This window comes from Triturus cristatus, chromosome 4_2, assembly GCF_964204655.1.
Source record: "Triturus cristatus chromosome 4_2, aTriCri1.1, whole genome shotgun sequence".
NCBI classification, from domain to species: Eukaryota; Metazoa; Chordata; class Amphibia; order Caudata; family Salamandridae; genus Triturus; species Triturus cristatus.
The window spans coordinates 82,797,522-82,809,559 of record NC_140586.1 but is presented as its reverse complement, the minus strand read 5'-3'; the positions used below and the strand labels follow the sequence as shown (position 1 = coordinate 82,809,559).

The 12,038-nt window shown below is 51.1% G+C and overlaps 1 protein-coding gene across 3 annotated transcripts in view; it reads right to left on the bottom strand.

The window, feature by feature from the left end:
- DOCK6 (dedicator of cytokinesis 6) overlaps positions 1–12,038 on the bottom strand; it is a 409,103-nt gene that overhangs the window by 132,502 nt on the left and 264,563 nt on the right. For all 3 annotated transcript variants that reach the window (XM_085600639.1, XM_085600641.1, XM_085600640.1), the window contains one exon: positions 9,466–9,658. In XM_085600639.1, coding sequence (XP_085456765.1) covers positions 9,466–9,658 — 193 coding nt within the window. The remainder of the gene's footprint in view (positions 1–9,465; positions 9,659–12,038) is intronic.

Genomic DNA, 12,038 nt, shown 5'->3' with positions numbered 1-12,038 from the left:
GGGCCAGCGCCCACTTTGCCCATGCCTTAAAACGTCTCTGACCCATACTACCTAACAGCACGGGCCTGCTTTGCAGTATACTGGTACCTCCCCAGCCACTCACTCAGACCACACATGGTAGCAGTGACGGACAACATAGAGATAGTTAGGCTCCAGACGAACAAGTTACTTACCTTCAGTAACGATGTATCTGTAAGAAACATTAGTTAGTTAGATTCCTCACCTTAGAATATCCCCAGGCGTCAGACTGGATCCGGAAGATTTTTCGTCAGCAATACCCCTTGCGCGTCGCTAGGCGTCGTCTGCGGCTCCGCGTCCGTCGTCGGCGTCGGAATGACGTCGTTGGAGTACTTAGACGCCGCCCTCGCGCGCTGACGTCAGTTCTTGTACATAGCCTTCCGCGCCAGGAACGCAGAGCCATGCAAGATACCGACACTGGTGCCAAAAAATTCTAGGGCCCTGAAAGGGATAGCCTTAACCCTAGATGTCAGTTCGCAGAACGGGGAGGATGGGTGGGTCGGTGAGGAATCTAACTAACTAATGTTTCTTACAGATACATCGTTACCGAAGGTAAGTAACTTGTTCATCTGAAAGAAACACGTTAGTTAGATTCCTCACCTTAGAATAGATACCCAAGCAATACCATCCCCGGAGGTGGGTCTGCGAACCAAGATCACACCAGAAAGTCCTGGAGGACAGAACGGCCAAAGAAGCCATCCCTCCGGACTTGGCTGTCAAGGCAATAATGCCTGGCAAACGTGTGTAGCGAAGCGCACGTTGCCGCCTGACAGATGTCCTGCAAAGGGACACCCCGTCCCAAAGCAGTAGTAGCCGCCGTGGCCAGAGTAGAATGGGCGCGCAGCCCAACAGGAGGGTCCTTTTTTGCCAAGGAATAACAAATTTTGATGCACAAAACGACCCACCGAGAGATGGTCCGTTTATGCACAGCTTTCCCCTTCTTAGCACCCACGTATCCAACGAAAAGTTGGTCGTCCACCCGGAACTGTTTTGTGCGGTCCAGATAAAAGGAGAGCGCACGCTTTGGGTCCAGACGGTGGAGCCTCTCTTCCTCTTTGGAAGGATGCGGAGGCGGAAAGAAGGTGGGCAAGGTGACAGACTGCCCAAGATGAAAGGGGGTCACCACTCTCGGAAGAAAGGAGGGACGAGGCCGAAGGACAACCTTGTCCGGATGAACAGAGAGAAAAGGAGGCTTTGATGATAAAGCCTGGAGCTCACTCACCCGTCTAGCCGAGGTGATGGCTACCAGAAAAGCAGTCTTAAGCGTCAGCAGACGAAGAGGACAATTGTGAAGAGGCTCAAAGGGAGCGCACATTAGAAATGTGAGAACAAGATTCAAGTCCCACTGAGGCATTACAAAAGGGACAGGAGGGAACGTGTGAGTAATGCCTTTTAGAAAGCGTGTAACTACAGGGGACATGAAAAGAGAAGGCTGATCAGGAAGCCGCAAGAAGGCAGAGATGGCAGCAAGATAACCTTTCAAGGTGCCCAGGGCAGAGCCCTGCCGGGCCAAAGAAAGAAGAAAGAGGAGAACCTCAGAAAGAGGGGCAGAAAGGGGATCCACAGCCTTTGCTGTGCACCATGCCACAAATTTGTTCCACCGGCAGGCGTATACCGTCTTTGTGGAGGGACGCCTGGCTGCCAGAATGATATCACAGACTTCAGGAGGCAAGTCAAATGGCATCAACTGCCGCCGCTAAATCTCCACGCATGGAGGTGGAGGCTGGACAGGTTCGGGTGGAGGACCGTCCCCTGCTGCTGCGACAGCAGATCCTCCCGAAGGGGCAGACGTATCGGATGATCGGTCAACATACTGAGTAGCTCGGGATACCAGTACCTTCGTGCCCAATCCGGAGCCACCAAGATGACTTGGGCCCGGTCGTGCCTGATCTTCTTCACCACTCTGGGCAGAAGTGGTATAGGCGGAAAGGCGTACAACAGACCGCAACTCCACTCGTGACGAAAAGCGTCGCCGAGCGAGTGCCGCCTTGGAAATTCCAACGCGCAGAACTGCTGACCTTGCGCGTTCTCTTCGGTGGCGAATAGATCTAACCAAGGCTCTCCCCACTTCTGAAAGAGACCTTGCGCCACTTCGGAGTTCAGACGCCATTCGTGATCCATCATGCACCGGCGGCTGAGTTCGTCTGCTCTGGCGTTCAGAGAGCCCGCCAGATGTTGAAACACTAGGGCGACGCCCTGGTGTTCCAGCCACGTCCAGAGGCGCAGAGCCTCCTGACAAAGGATCCACGACCCCACCCCGCCCTGTTTGTTGCAATACCACATGGCGGTGGTGTTGTCCGTGAACACCTGCACGACACTTCCCCTGACAGAGGGAAGGAAGGCTTTCAGTGCAAGTCGGATCGCTCTCAACTCCAACAGGTTGATGTGGAGGCGAGACTCCGCCGGAGACCAGAGGCCTCTGATCTCCGCCTCTCCCATATGGCCACCCCATCCTAGGAGGGACGCATCCGTCACTACGACATGCTCCGGTTGGGGAAGGGAGAGGCTCTGGCCCGTGACCCAATCGCGGTCCGTGAGCCACCACTGCAACTGCTGTGCAGTGCCCTCAGAGATCAAGACATGGTCGGACAGGTTGCCGTGATGCTGGGCCCACTGAAACTTCAGGTCCCACTGCAGAGCCCGCATGCGCCGCCTGGCGTGATCCACTAGTAGGATGCAGGAGGCCATCAGCCCCAGAAGCCGCAACACTAGCCTGACCGAAACCCAGGATAGAGGCCGAAAGATGGGAATCAGGGCATGAATATCCCGGACCCGCTGTTCCGGCAGATAGACCCGGAACTGCGCCAAATCGAGAACCGCTCCGATGAAGAGGAGCTTTTGAGAGGGACTCAGGTGTGACTTCGGCACGTTGATGGAAAACCCCAGCAAATGCAGGAGATCCGCCGTAGTCTGGAGGTGGGAGACGACTGCCTGGGGCGAGCCCGCCTTCAACAACCAGTCGTCGAGATAGGGGAAGACTGGAACCCCTGATCTGCGCAGATGAGCTGCGACCACCGCCATCACTTTCGTGAACACCCGAGGGGCACTGGTAAGGCCGAAGGGGAGCACGGTAAACTGAAAGTGCTCTTGACCCACCGTGAACCGCAGGTAACGCCGGTGGGCCGGCAGGACGGGGATGTGGAAATATGCGTCCTGCAAGTCCAACGCTACCATCCAGTCTCCAGGGTCTAGGGCAGCTAGAACCTGAGCCAAAGTTAACATCTTGAACCTTTCCTTCCGGAGGAAGGCATTGACGTTCCGGAGGTCCAAGATAGGGCGTAGGCCCCCTTTGCCCTTCTTGGGAACCAGAAAGTAGTGGGAATAACAACCACGACCTACTTCTGGGCTCGGAACGCGCTCGATGGCCCCCTTGGCCAAGAGGGCCGAAACTTCCTCGTGGAGAAGATTTAAATGAACCCCCGAGATACGGTGGTGCTGCGGTGGCATGGCTGGAGGGGTCGTCTCGAAGGGGAGGGAGTAGCCCCTTCGGACGATTTGCAGCACCCATCTGTCCGATGTGATGGACCGCCAGTGGAGCAGGTGATGGCGAACTCTGCCGCCCAGTGGCGTGGAATGGGCCTGAAAGCTCGGACTAGGAAGGCTTTGAGGCGGATGCTGCCGGGGTGGATGTGGGCTGACCGCGTCGTCCTCCAGAACCGCCTCGGCGGAAACCACGTCCGAGACCGCGCGCAGGTTGGTTCTGCGGCTGGTGGCTAGGCGGATGTGAGGAGGCACCCCTTCCTTGGCCACGAAAGGGGCGAAAGGCGGAAGTTTGCGACCGCGGGCCGAGAGGCCCAAGGACTTGGCCGTAGCCCGGGAGTCCTTAAAGCGATTCAGCGCACTGTCCGCTTTCTCACCAAAAAGGCGAGTGCCATCAAAGGGCATGTCCATGAGAGTGCTCTGGACATCTCCCGAAAAGGACGTGGACCGCAGCCAGGCGTGACGTCTAAGCGCCACCGTGGTAGAAATCGCCCTACCCAGCGAGTCCGTAGTGTCAAGCCCACATCTGATGTCGTGCTGCATCCCTCCCATCGGCCAGAGCCTGGGTAAGTCGTGTCTGGACCTCCTCCGGACACGGGCAGCACGTCCTCCACCGTATCCCACAGAGAGTGGGAATAACGGTCCAAAAGACAGGCGGTGTTCAAGGACCGCAGACCCAAACTAAGGGAGGAGAACAGCTTTTTGCCAAACTGTTCCAGTCTCTTGGAATCCCGGTCCGGCGGAGCGGTCGGGAAGGAGGATTGGGAGGTAGAAGCCTGGATAACCAGGCTCTCGGGGGTGGGGTGTTGGGACAGAAAACTGGGGTCGCCCGGAGCAGGGCGGTGGCGCCTGGCGACGTTCCTGTCCACAGGAGGAACTGTGGAGGGCTCGGATCATGTGCCCTGCAGAACGTCAATGAGGGCCTCATTGAATTGCAGCAGAGGCTCAGTGGAGCTTGCTGCAGACTGAAGCACCTCAGTGAGGACGTTAGTTCTCACAGCCACGGCAGGCAGCTCGAGCCCAAGGGCTGCGGCCGCCTTGCGCAGCACCACAGAGAAAGCAGCACCCTCCTCCGAAGCCACAGTCGGAGGAGAGATGAATCCAGTGTCTGGTGAGGTATCCAGATCACTGGCCTCCCCCAGTTCATCTGCCCAGTCCTGTGACAGCTGAGCCTGAACGGCCATAGGATCCTCAGACCCCTCCCATTCGCCCCCGTCATCCGATTCCTGGTAAACAGGAGGAAGGATCGGAGCCGGACGATAGACATAATGTGTCTCCAATGGCGCCGTACGCGGCGTCCATCGACGCCGTAACGGCGCCGGGTCCGGAGCGGGGCTGAACTGGGGCACGACGCCGAGCGGAGCCGGCGTCGGAGGTGGAACTGGTGTCGACGCCGGCGGAGGAGGCGTGACGAGGCCGACCGGCGTCGGCGGGGACGAGTCCCTCAGGCACTTGCGGCGTCGAGGCCGGAGCCGACGCCGGGGCCGGAGCCGCCGGCATGCAAGGTTGCCCAGTCGGGTCCGCGGGGCCCGAAGGCGCGCCAGCGGGCGTCGACGGCGGAGCCAGGTTCCTCATGGCCGAGAGGAAGGCACTGACTTCTGCCGGCGTCGTGTCAGTCCCAGGGACCGGCGGGTATGGGGACTTGCGCGGCGCTTGCGGCTCCGCTGGAGCCGCGGGGGTGGAACCACCCTGACCCTCGGCCGAGTCGCGTGACCGGCGAGGGGAGTCCGAAGAGCGGTGTCGCCTCTTGGACTTCTTGGAGTGCTTCGACTTACCCGAAGACTTGGAGCCAGACGATCGATGATGACGTCGGCTGCGGCTCCGCGACCGATCCTTGGACCTCCTCCTGGACCGGGATCGAGAGGGGCGCGGAGCCGAGTGGCGAACCTCGAGGAGCTTACGGGACCGTAAGCCTTCGAGGTCAGGGCCTTGCAGTCCGAACACGACTCCGCGTCGTGGTTGAGGCCTAAACAGTAAAGGCACCGGCGGTGATGATCCGTAACCGACATCAAGCGGTTGCAGTCAGCACAGGCTTTGAAACCAGGCATCCTACTGGCACCGGAGTCGAGACAAGATCAAAAAGGATCAAAAAACTTAGTCAAAAAAGACTAATAAGGGGTAGCTCTCCCGGATCTGCGCTTACTGGCGCGGAAAAAAGAAGAACTGACGTCAGCGCGCGAGGGCGGCGTCTAAGTACTCCGACGACGTCATTCCGGTGCACGACGCCGACGACGGACGCGGAGCCACAGACGACGCCTAGCGACGCGCAAGGGGTATTGCTGACGAAAAATCTTCCGGATCCAGTCTGACGCCTGGGGATATTCTAAGGTGAGGAATCTAACTAACGTGTTTCTTTCAGATTGGTCTCTTTAAACAAATGAATTATCCCAGGGATGGCACTGGAACCGCTGCAACAATAAATAAGGTAGGGCCCAGACAGAGCAGCCAGGCAAATGGACTCCCCAACAGTAGTCCTCCTAGATACCCTGGCACTGCCTCTGATGACTGAGAGAGCGGTAAAGAACTCTCTAAATAAACAGAAGCGGAATTAGGACATATGTCAATAGGCGGGCTCTTTCTGTCACTGTTACAATACAAAGACACTCGGGGTGTTTGTATCTATGACACCTTCAGGCATGCAGTCAGGTGAAACAACATGGCATTCCCATAGGAGCTACACAAATTCATTCCACTCACAAAGGTTGGAGTTTAGTAGAGGATGGGTTTCACAGCTTTACAAGCAGTCTAACCATGTCATAGTGGTTCAATATATACAAGCATGCAACTATGGCAAAACATCTGGGTAAGCTATGGGATGTACGCAAAAGGTCCTATTGCTGCGCTCAGTTGAAAACCATATCAATCAATTACAGACACAAGCTCCGCCATTTTAAATTCCTACATCGGCTATATCTTACTCGACTAAATACATTTGAAAGCACCAGGCCACAAATGCAATAACCAACAAGCAGATTGTATCACCTGAAATGGACATGTGGGTATATTACTACATTCTAGGAAGAGATAGACGCTATATCTTCCATAGCAGAGTGGGTTCACGCTATATCTTGTCCTTGTCCGGAATGTCTGCATTGTCAGCATTCCGTCCATCAATTGTTTGTTGTAACGCTTTATAGTACTTCAGCAGAAGATGCGTCTCGAACTGCTTACTAATGAAGAGCGGATACTGAGATTGCGCTGGAGCCGGAGCCAGCGTCGAGCTGGGTTCGCCCGCCTGTACGCCCCGGAGATTCCGCTGGGTATGTGTACGGCCCTCCCGCATGGAGGGGACTGGACGGCATTAGCCGAATGGGAGGTGCTGGGAGACCTCTATGAAAACGGAATCCTATTGTCATTTCAGGCTCTACAGGATAGATATGGTCTACCGCGGGGGGATTACTTGCTGCATTCAGCACTAGTCTCGGCAATGCAACGATACTGGAAGGCGGGATTGTCAGAACCATAGACCTCAATGGCGTGCTAATATGTGGTAATTGCCGCAGGAACCTTTAAGGCTATTACGTGCCTTTATAGGCGCATGCTGACCGAAGCGCTAGAGCCGTTTCATGTGCTGCAGAGGAAATGGGAAGCGGACCTAGGCAGGGAAATCACCAAGAAGACATGGGCCCAGCTGGTTAGGAGGGCCTGGAAAAGCACGAGGAATGCCAGATTTCAATTGGTGCAATTTTATATAGTGCATAGAGCGTACTTAACACCAGCTAAGATTAACCAATATTTTAACACGGCTGCCGCTCAGTGCCCGAGATGTAGTTTAGAGGGGGCCAACTTCCAGCATATGCTGTGGGGATGTACATGTTTGGGAACGTATTGGGAGGAAGTGCTAGATTTGCTGTGTGGAATAACTGATCGTAACATAGAACCGGATCAGGGTACTTGTTTATTGCACCGGTTCCCGCACACCTCTAAAACGAAAGTGACAAGCACATTTATAGACTTGGGCCTTGTCTTAGCTAAGAGAGAGATCACAATGCACTGGAGATCAGCGGGAGGGCCCAGCATGGGGAGATGGAGGGCGGAATTACTCGAATGGGCACTGAGCGAAGGTACACTTAGGCTACAACAGGCCCTGCAAACTAATAATGAAAAGGCACTGGAAGCAGCGAGGGCGTGGGAGGCCTTAGTTGCAATACTACAGGCACCTGAGACGGGTTTCGGAGGAGGGTTCAGCCTTGGAAGGTCAAGAGGGTTCAACTGATATCATAGCACTAGGAGAGTAAACCTGGGCATGCTCTGTGGAACAAGTGTTGAGCTCCAATGAAAGAATGTTACCTGTACTGCACTACTGTTGTGGAATTATCTGCCTCAGGAGACTCAGATGCTCCTTTATTGGTTACGATGCGAGTAATTAAGGCACACCAGTGGCAGGGGAGGGGGATAAGGGGACAAGGGGCTTGAGATTTGCTTTGGTGTCATTTATTTGATTTTGCAATGGTGCATTATTTTTATTTGTTGTTGGAAAATCAATAAAAATATATAAAAAAAAAAAAAATAGCATAGTGGGTTCGCATATACCCAGGTCTCCAGTTGTGGCCATACTAAGATACGTGGCTGGCGTGCCTACATCCGCGAGACAACTAATTCCAATAGTACTTCTGCTTGGAAAAAGGGAAATAGCCGTCCACTGGATTTTAGGGTCCATTGCCGTAACAGGCTAGGTGGCTCAGAAAGGCTGCTGACTGTAACGCGAATGTGGAAATATTTTCCGCCTCGATAGCCAAGGACATGTGAGTGCCACTAAGAGCATATCTTGAACATTTTGAGTGCACTACGCCAATGTAAGCCCTGGAAGCAAATTGGTGTCCTAACAACAAACCAATTATTATGACACTGGAGGGGTGGGGCAATTAAGGTGGACTGCACTGTTAGCCTCTTCACCAGCTTTGATGGTTCAGGTGCTCAATCTTTGGCATGTAGGCGAATGTGACACATTACCTGCGTCTATTATGCTTAGACAGGGGGGCATTAAACATACATTGATTTTGTATTAAGTTCAATGTAGCGACTAATAACGAAATGAAAAAAGACAATATTTCATTCAGTGGGCCAGTGACTATCTCATCACTGTCCAACAGAACGAGGCGATCATTGTCCTACAGACATCAGACAACTAGCCAGCTTAGTAGGAAAAAAAACAGACAAGCAGATAGACGAGAAGACCGATGACAAGGCGACGGACAGTCACAGAAAGCTATATCGTTAAGCACATAGGCAACATTTTCTCTAAAAAAGATGCGTTGGTGTGCTAATAAGTTAAGAGAGCTGTTTCAGTGGATTTGAGACTGCAGCGGCAGCTTCCTGCCACAGAATAAAGCAAATGGACACCCAACCAAAACCTGCAAAAAAGGTTAAAAGTCTTGGAGCATTGTCAAATAAGAACCGCAACCAAATAAACAGCATGAAGTGGTTAGTTCAGGCTTTTATAAAATCTCGCCTGGATTATTGCATTTCCTCTTAGGGCTGCTGCTGGAGGACCTCAACAGACTTCAGAGAACAAACAAAATGGCAGTCTGGATCGTAAAACATCTAATCATCAGGGACACACTGCTCACTGCATTGAATCCCTATCCAGAGGCGCATCTGGTTGAAGGTGAGCTGTATGATTTAATATATAAGTATGTCAGTGGTCTTAAATTAACTACTTAGGCCCTTAATGTCACACAATATTGTAGCATAAATTCCATCCTCTGAAATGCAGGAGTGTTGTCTTACATCTCACGGACAAGACACGGATTAAATCACAAAGGTTTTTTGAGGAATAAGCTGGCTGCAGTCTTTAAAGCTATTCATTATGTGATTTATATGGTGCTTACCATGGGAGCATAATGTAGGCAAATTTAGTTCACAGTCGGCCTCAAGAAGCCTCGTTTTAAGATACTGGGGTTTCCTAAGCCACAAGTTCCCTTCTGGTCCTAACAGGTCACCCTTCACCTTCCCCAAAAAGGATACCTGGAAGCCGACACAGCCGACAGGTAGGTAGCGACAGTCTTCCAGCATGTTCAGGTACTCGGCAACCAGAGCTGCTGAGTGGACAAGGCACTGGGCCGCCTCTGCATGGTTGCCGCGTTCCGAGTGCTTCCCGGCCATGTTCTGCAGCCAGGTCAAGCGCAAATCCGGTGACGCCTGGTACCCTTTTGCTATCCTGAAAGGAGAAAAAAAACACTAGATGGTGAGATTATGCCCATTCACCATTCTTACCCATGCAGAGGAATGCTGTGATTGTTCAAATGGAAGCAGAGGCCAATAGCAATACAAACATGTCCTGTGCTCCAAGTATCAATGCCCCAGAGAAACGTTGTGTCCTCTTTCAAACGCAACGTTCACATTGCCTGTGCTTCAAGGATCACCGCAACATTCTTTACTGATCACAACAGACAGGCTTGACCATTTATGACAACACTGAAAGTAGCTTCCATCTGAAACGGTTGCAGATATTCTGTCACCCTGGCATTCCTGACATTGACCCCATGACTCAGCATCAAGGTATGAAGACTCAACCACATTGCCCCTTTTTATACTTAATCAACATTTTAAACCACAGAAAATATTGTGATGACACTTTGATTCAATACTTTACAGACCGACAACCCCACCACATTCTTAAGCTAGCTCAGCACTTTGTGAAGCTTGGAAGACACACAAAAGCCTCTACACAGTCAGGAACCTTCACACTCAATGATACATTATCTTTCACAAATTAAATCCAGAATAATTTGTCTATATCAAAGGTGTCCTTGCATCTCTCTCCAGCCTCCTCAAACACTCATTGTCAGTTACCATTCTCCAAATATGTTTCAACAACTAGGGATTGGGCCTGCAACACACCAAAAACATGTAACTGGATTTCTATAGCATATGGTTTGAGTCTGTAGTTCCAACTCATTGCCCTTCGTTATCAGTGGCCTGGAAAAATCCCCATTATTACCCCCCCCCCCCCCCCCCCCCGGATTTACAAGTTAACAAGTTACAGGGCGTCCGGTAATTAAGGAAGGGACGAAATATGCAGGTGTCTGAGTTAGAGAGCCAATTCCAGCCTTCTTTCACCAGTATTTCACAGAGAAAATGCGCTTACTTCAAGGAGGAGAAATCATAGGGCTGAATACGAAGGAGCTACAATTCTAATGGAGTCAGTAACTAATGTAACAGGCCCCATCTGAATTATTAGGACACCTGAAATGAGGGCCTAAGTCCCCACTGCCTTTTACCTTTTCTGGTCTACAACAATAGTCGACCAAATGCACGCCACTATGATTAAATTGAGCCATTCTACCGACATGTTGGTCCATGAATGATATACTGGGACTATCTTGAATATAATTCAATTGCTTCCTAAATAATCACTGATTCCCAAGGAGGCTAGTTGCACACCATTATCAATGAGAAGTTCTGGACTAACCCTCCCACTGAAACGCTTAATCCATGAACTTCACAACTGCTTTGCAGTGACAATTAAGGACGAAACATGGCCTACAAGAACAGCGATGATAAGATACCCTAGTAGTAACTTTTCTACCACTGTGATTTCAAAATAACTAGTCCTCACCTTACACACTTTGCTTTGTACATTATATTCTCCAATGTCACTCACTGACAATTTACACCAACCATAACATGACACTTCAGGGGGCGCCAACCAGTCACATCTGCTCGGCAGGCTGTCGATCACACATGCTTCTTTCAAGGACTAAAAGCACACCACCACCTCACATAGCTCTCTCTCCCCTCGATGACCATTCACTATAAAAAATGCAACCTACCCCTATTTTCCTGGCAACTGAATTGTAAAGTTGACAAATCAGTACTTATTCACTCTCAAGATGAGAATTATTTTTACGACACACTAACACAACACATTAGTAATGGGGCAGAACGCTGTGCACTACCGGAGCTATAAGCGTATTTAGTATCTGCTGCACCTTACTATGTACTCACTTATGAGTCTTACATATAGCCAATACAAATTAGTGGGATGCGCAACAAATCAAAAACCTCCTAACAATTTAAGATTTTACAAATAAAAACATAATTCTTTGTGAATCCGGCCGCAATGAGAAACAAATGAGCACGCTCTATTATAGAAAACAGTGGCACGTGCATTTGACAAGAGCATCGTGGCCCAACTGGCTGGACAAAAAACCTGAACCAAAGAGGACATGTGACCGTATAATCGTACCTCATATCCAGTCAGTTTACAGGAGCACTAACTGCTCTCAGGAGTACAAGGAATTTAAAATTCAAGGCCTGGGGCACTAGAACCTTTGCACATCTGACCAACATGCGCTTTGACGACACCTCTTCTCCTATTATCTCCATCTAAGCAGAATGTAATGCTTAATGGATATGATTAAAATTATAATTTTTTCTATGAAATTTCTTTTAACAATGGATTTCAAATTCTTTGCCTGTAAATCAGAAGTATGCTTTTGCCACCTTTCTTAGTAACTCGAGAAGCCTGTATTACATAAATCACACCACGTGAACAGGTAATAAAATAAATCGCTCCTTCACTAGCACGACTTGTG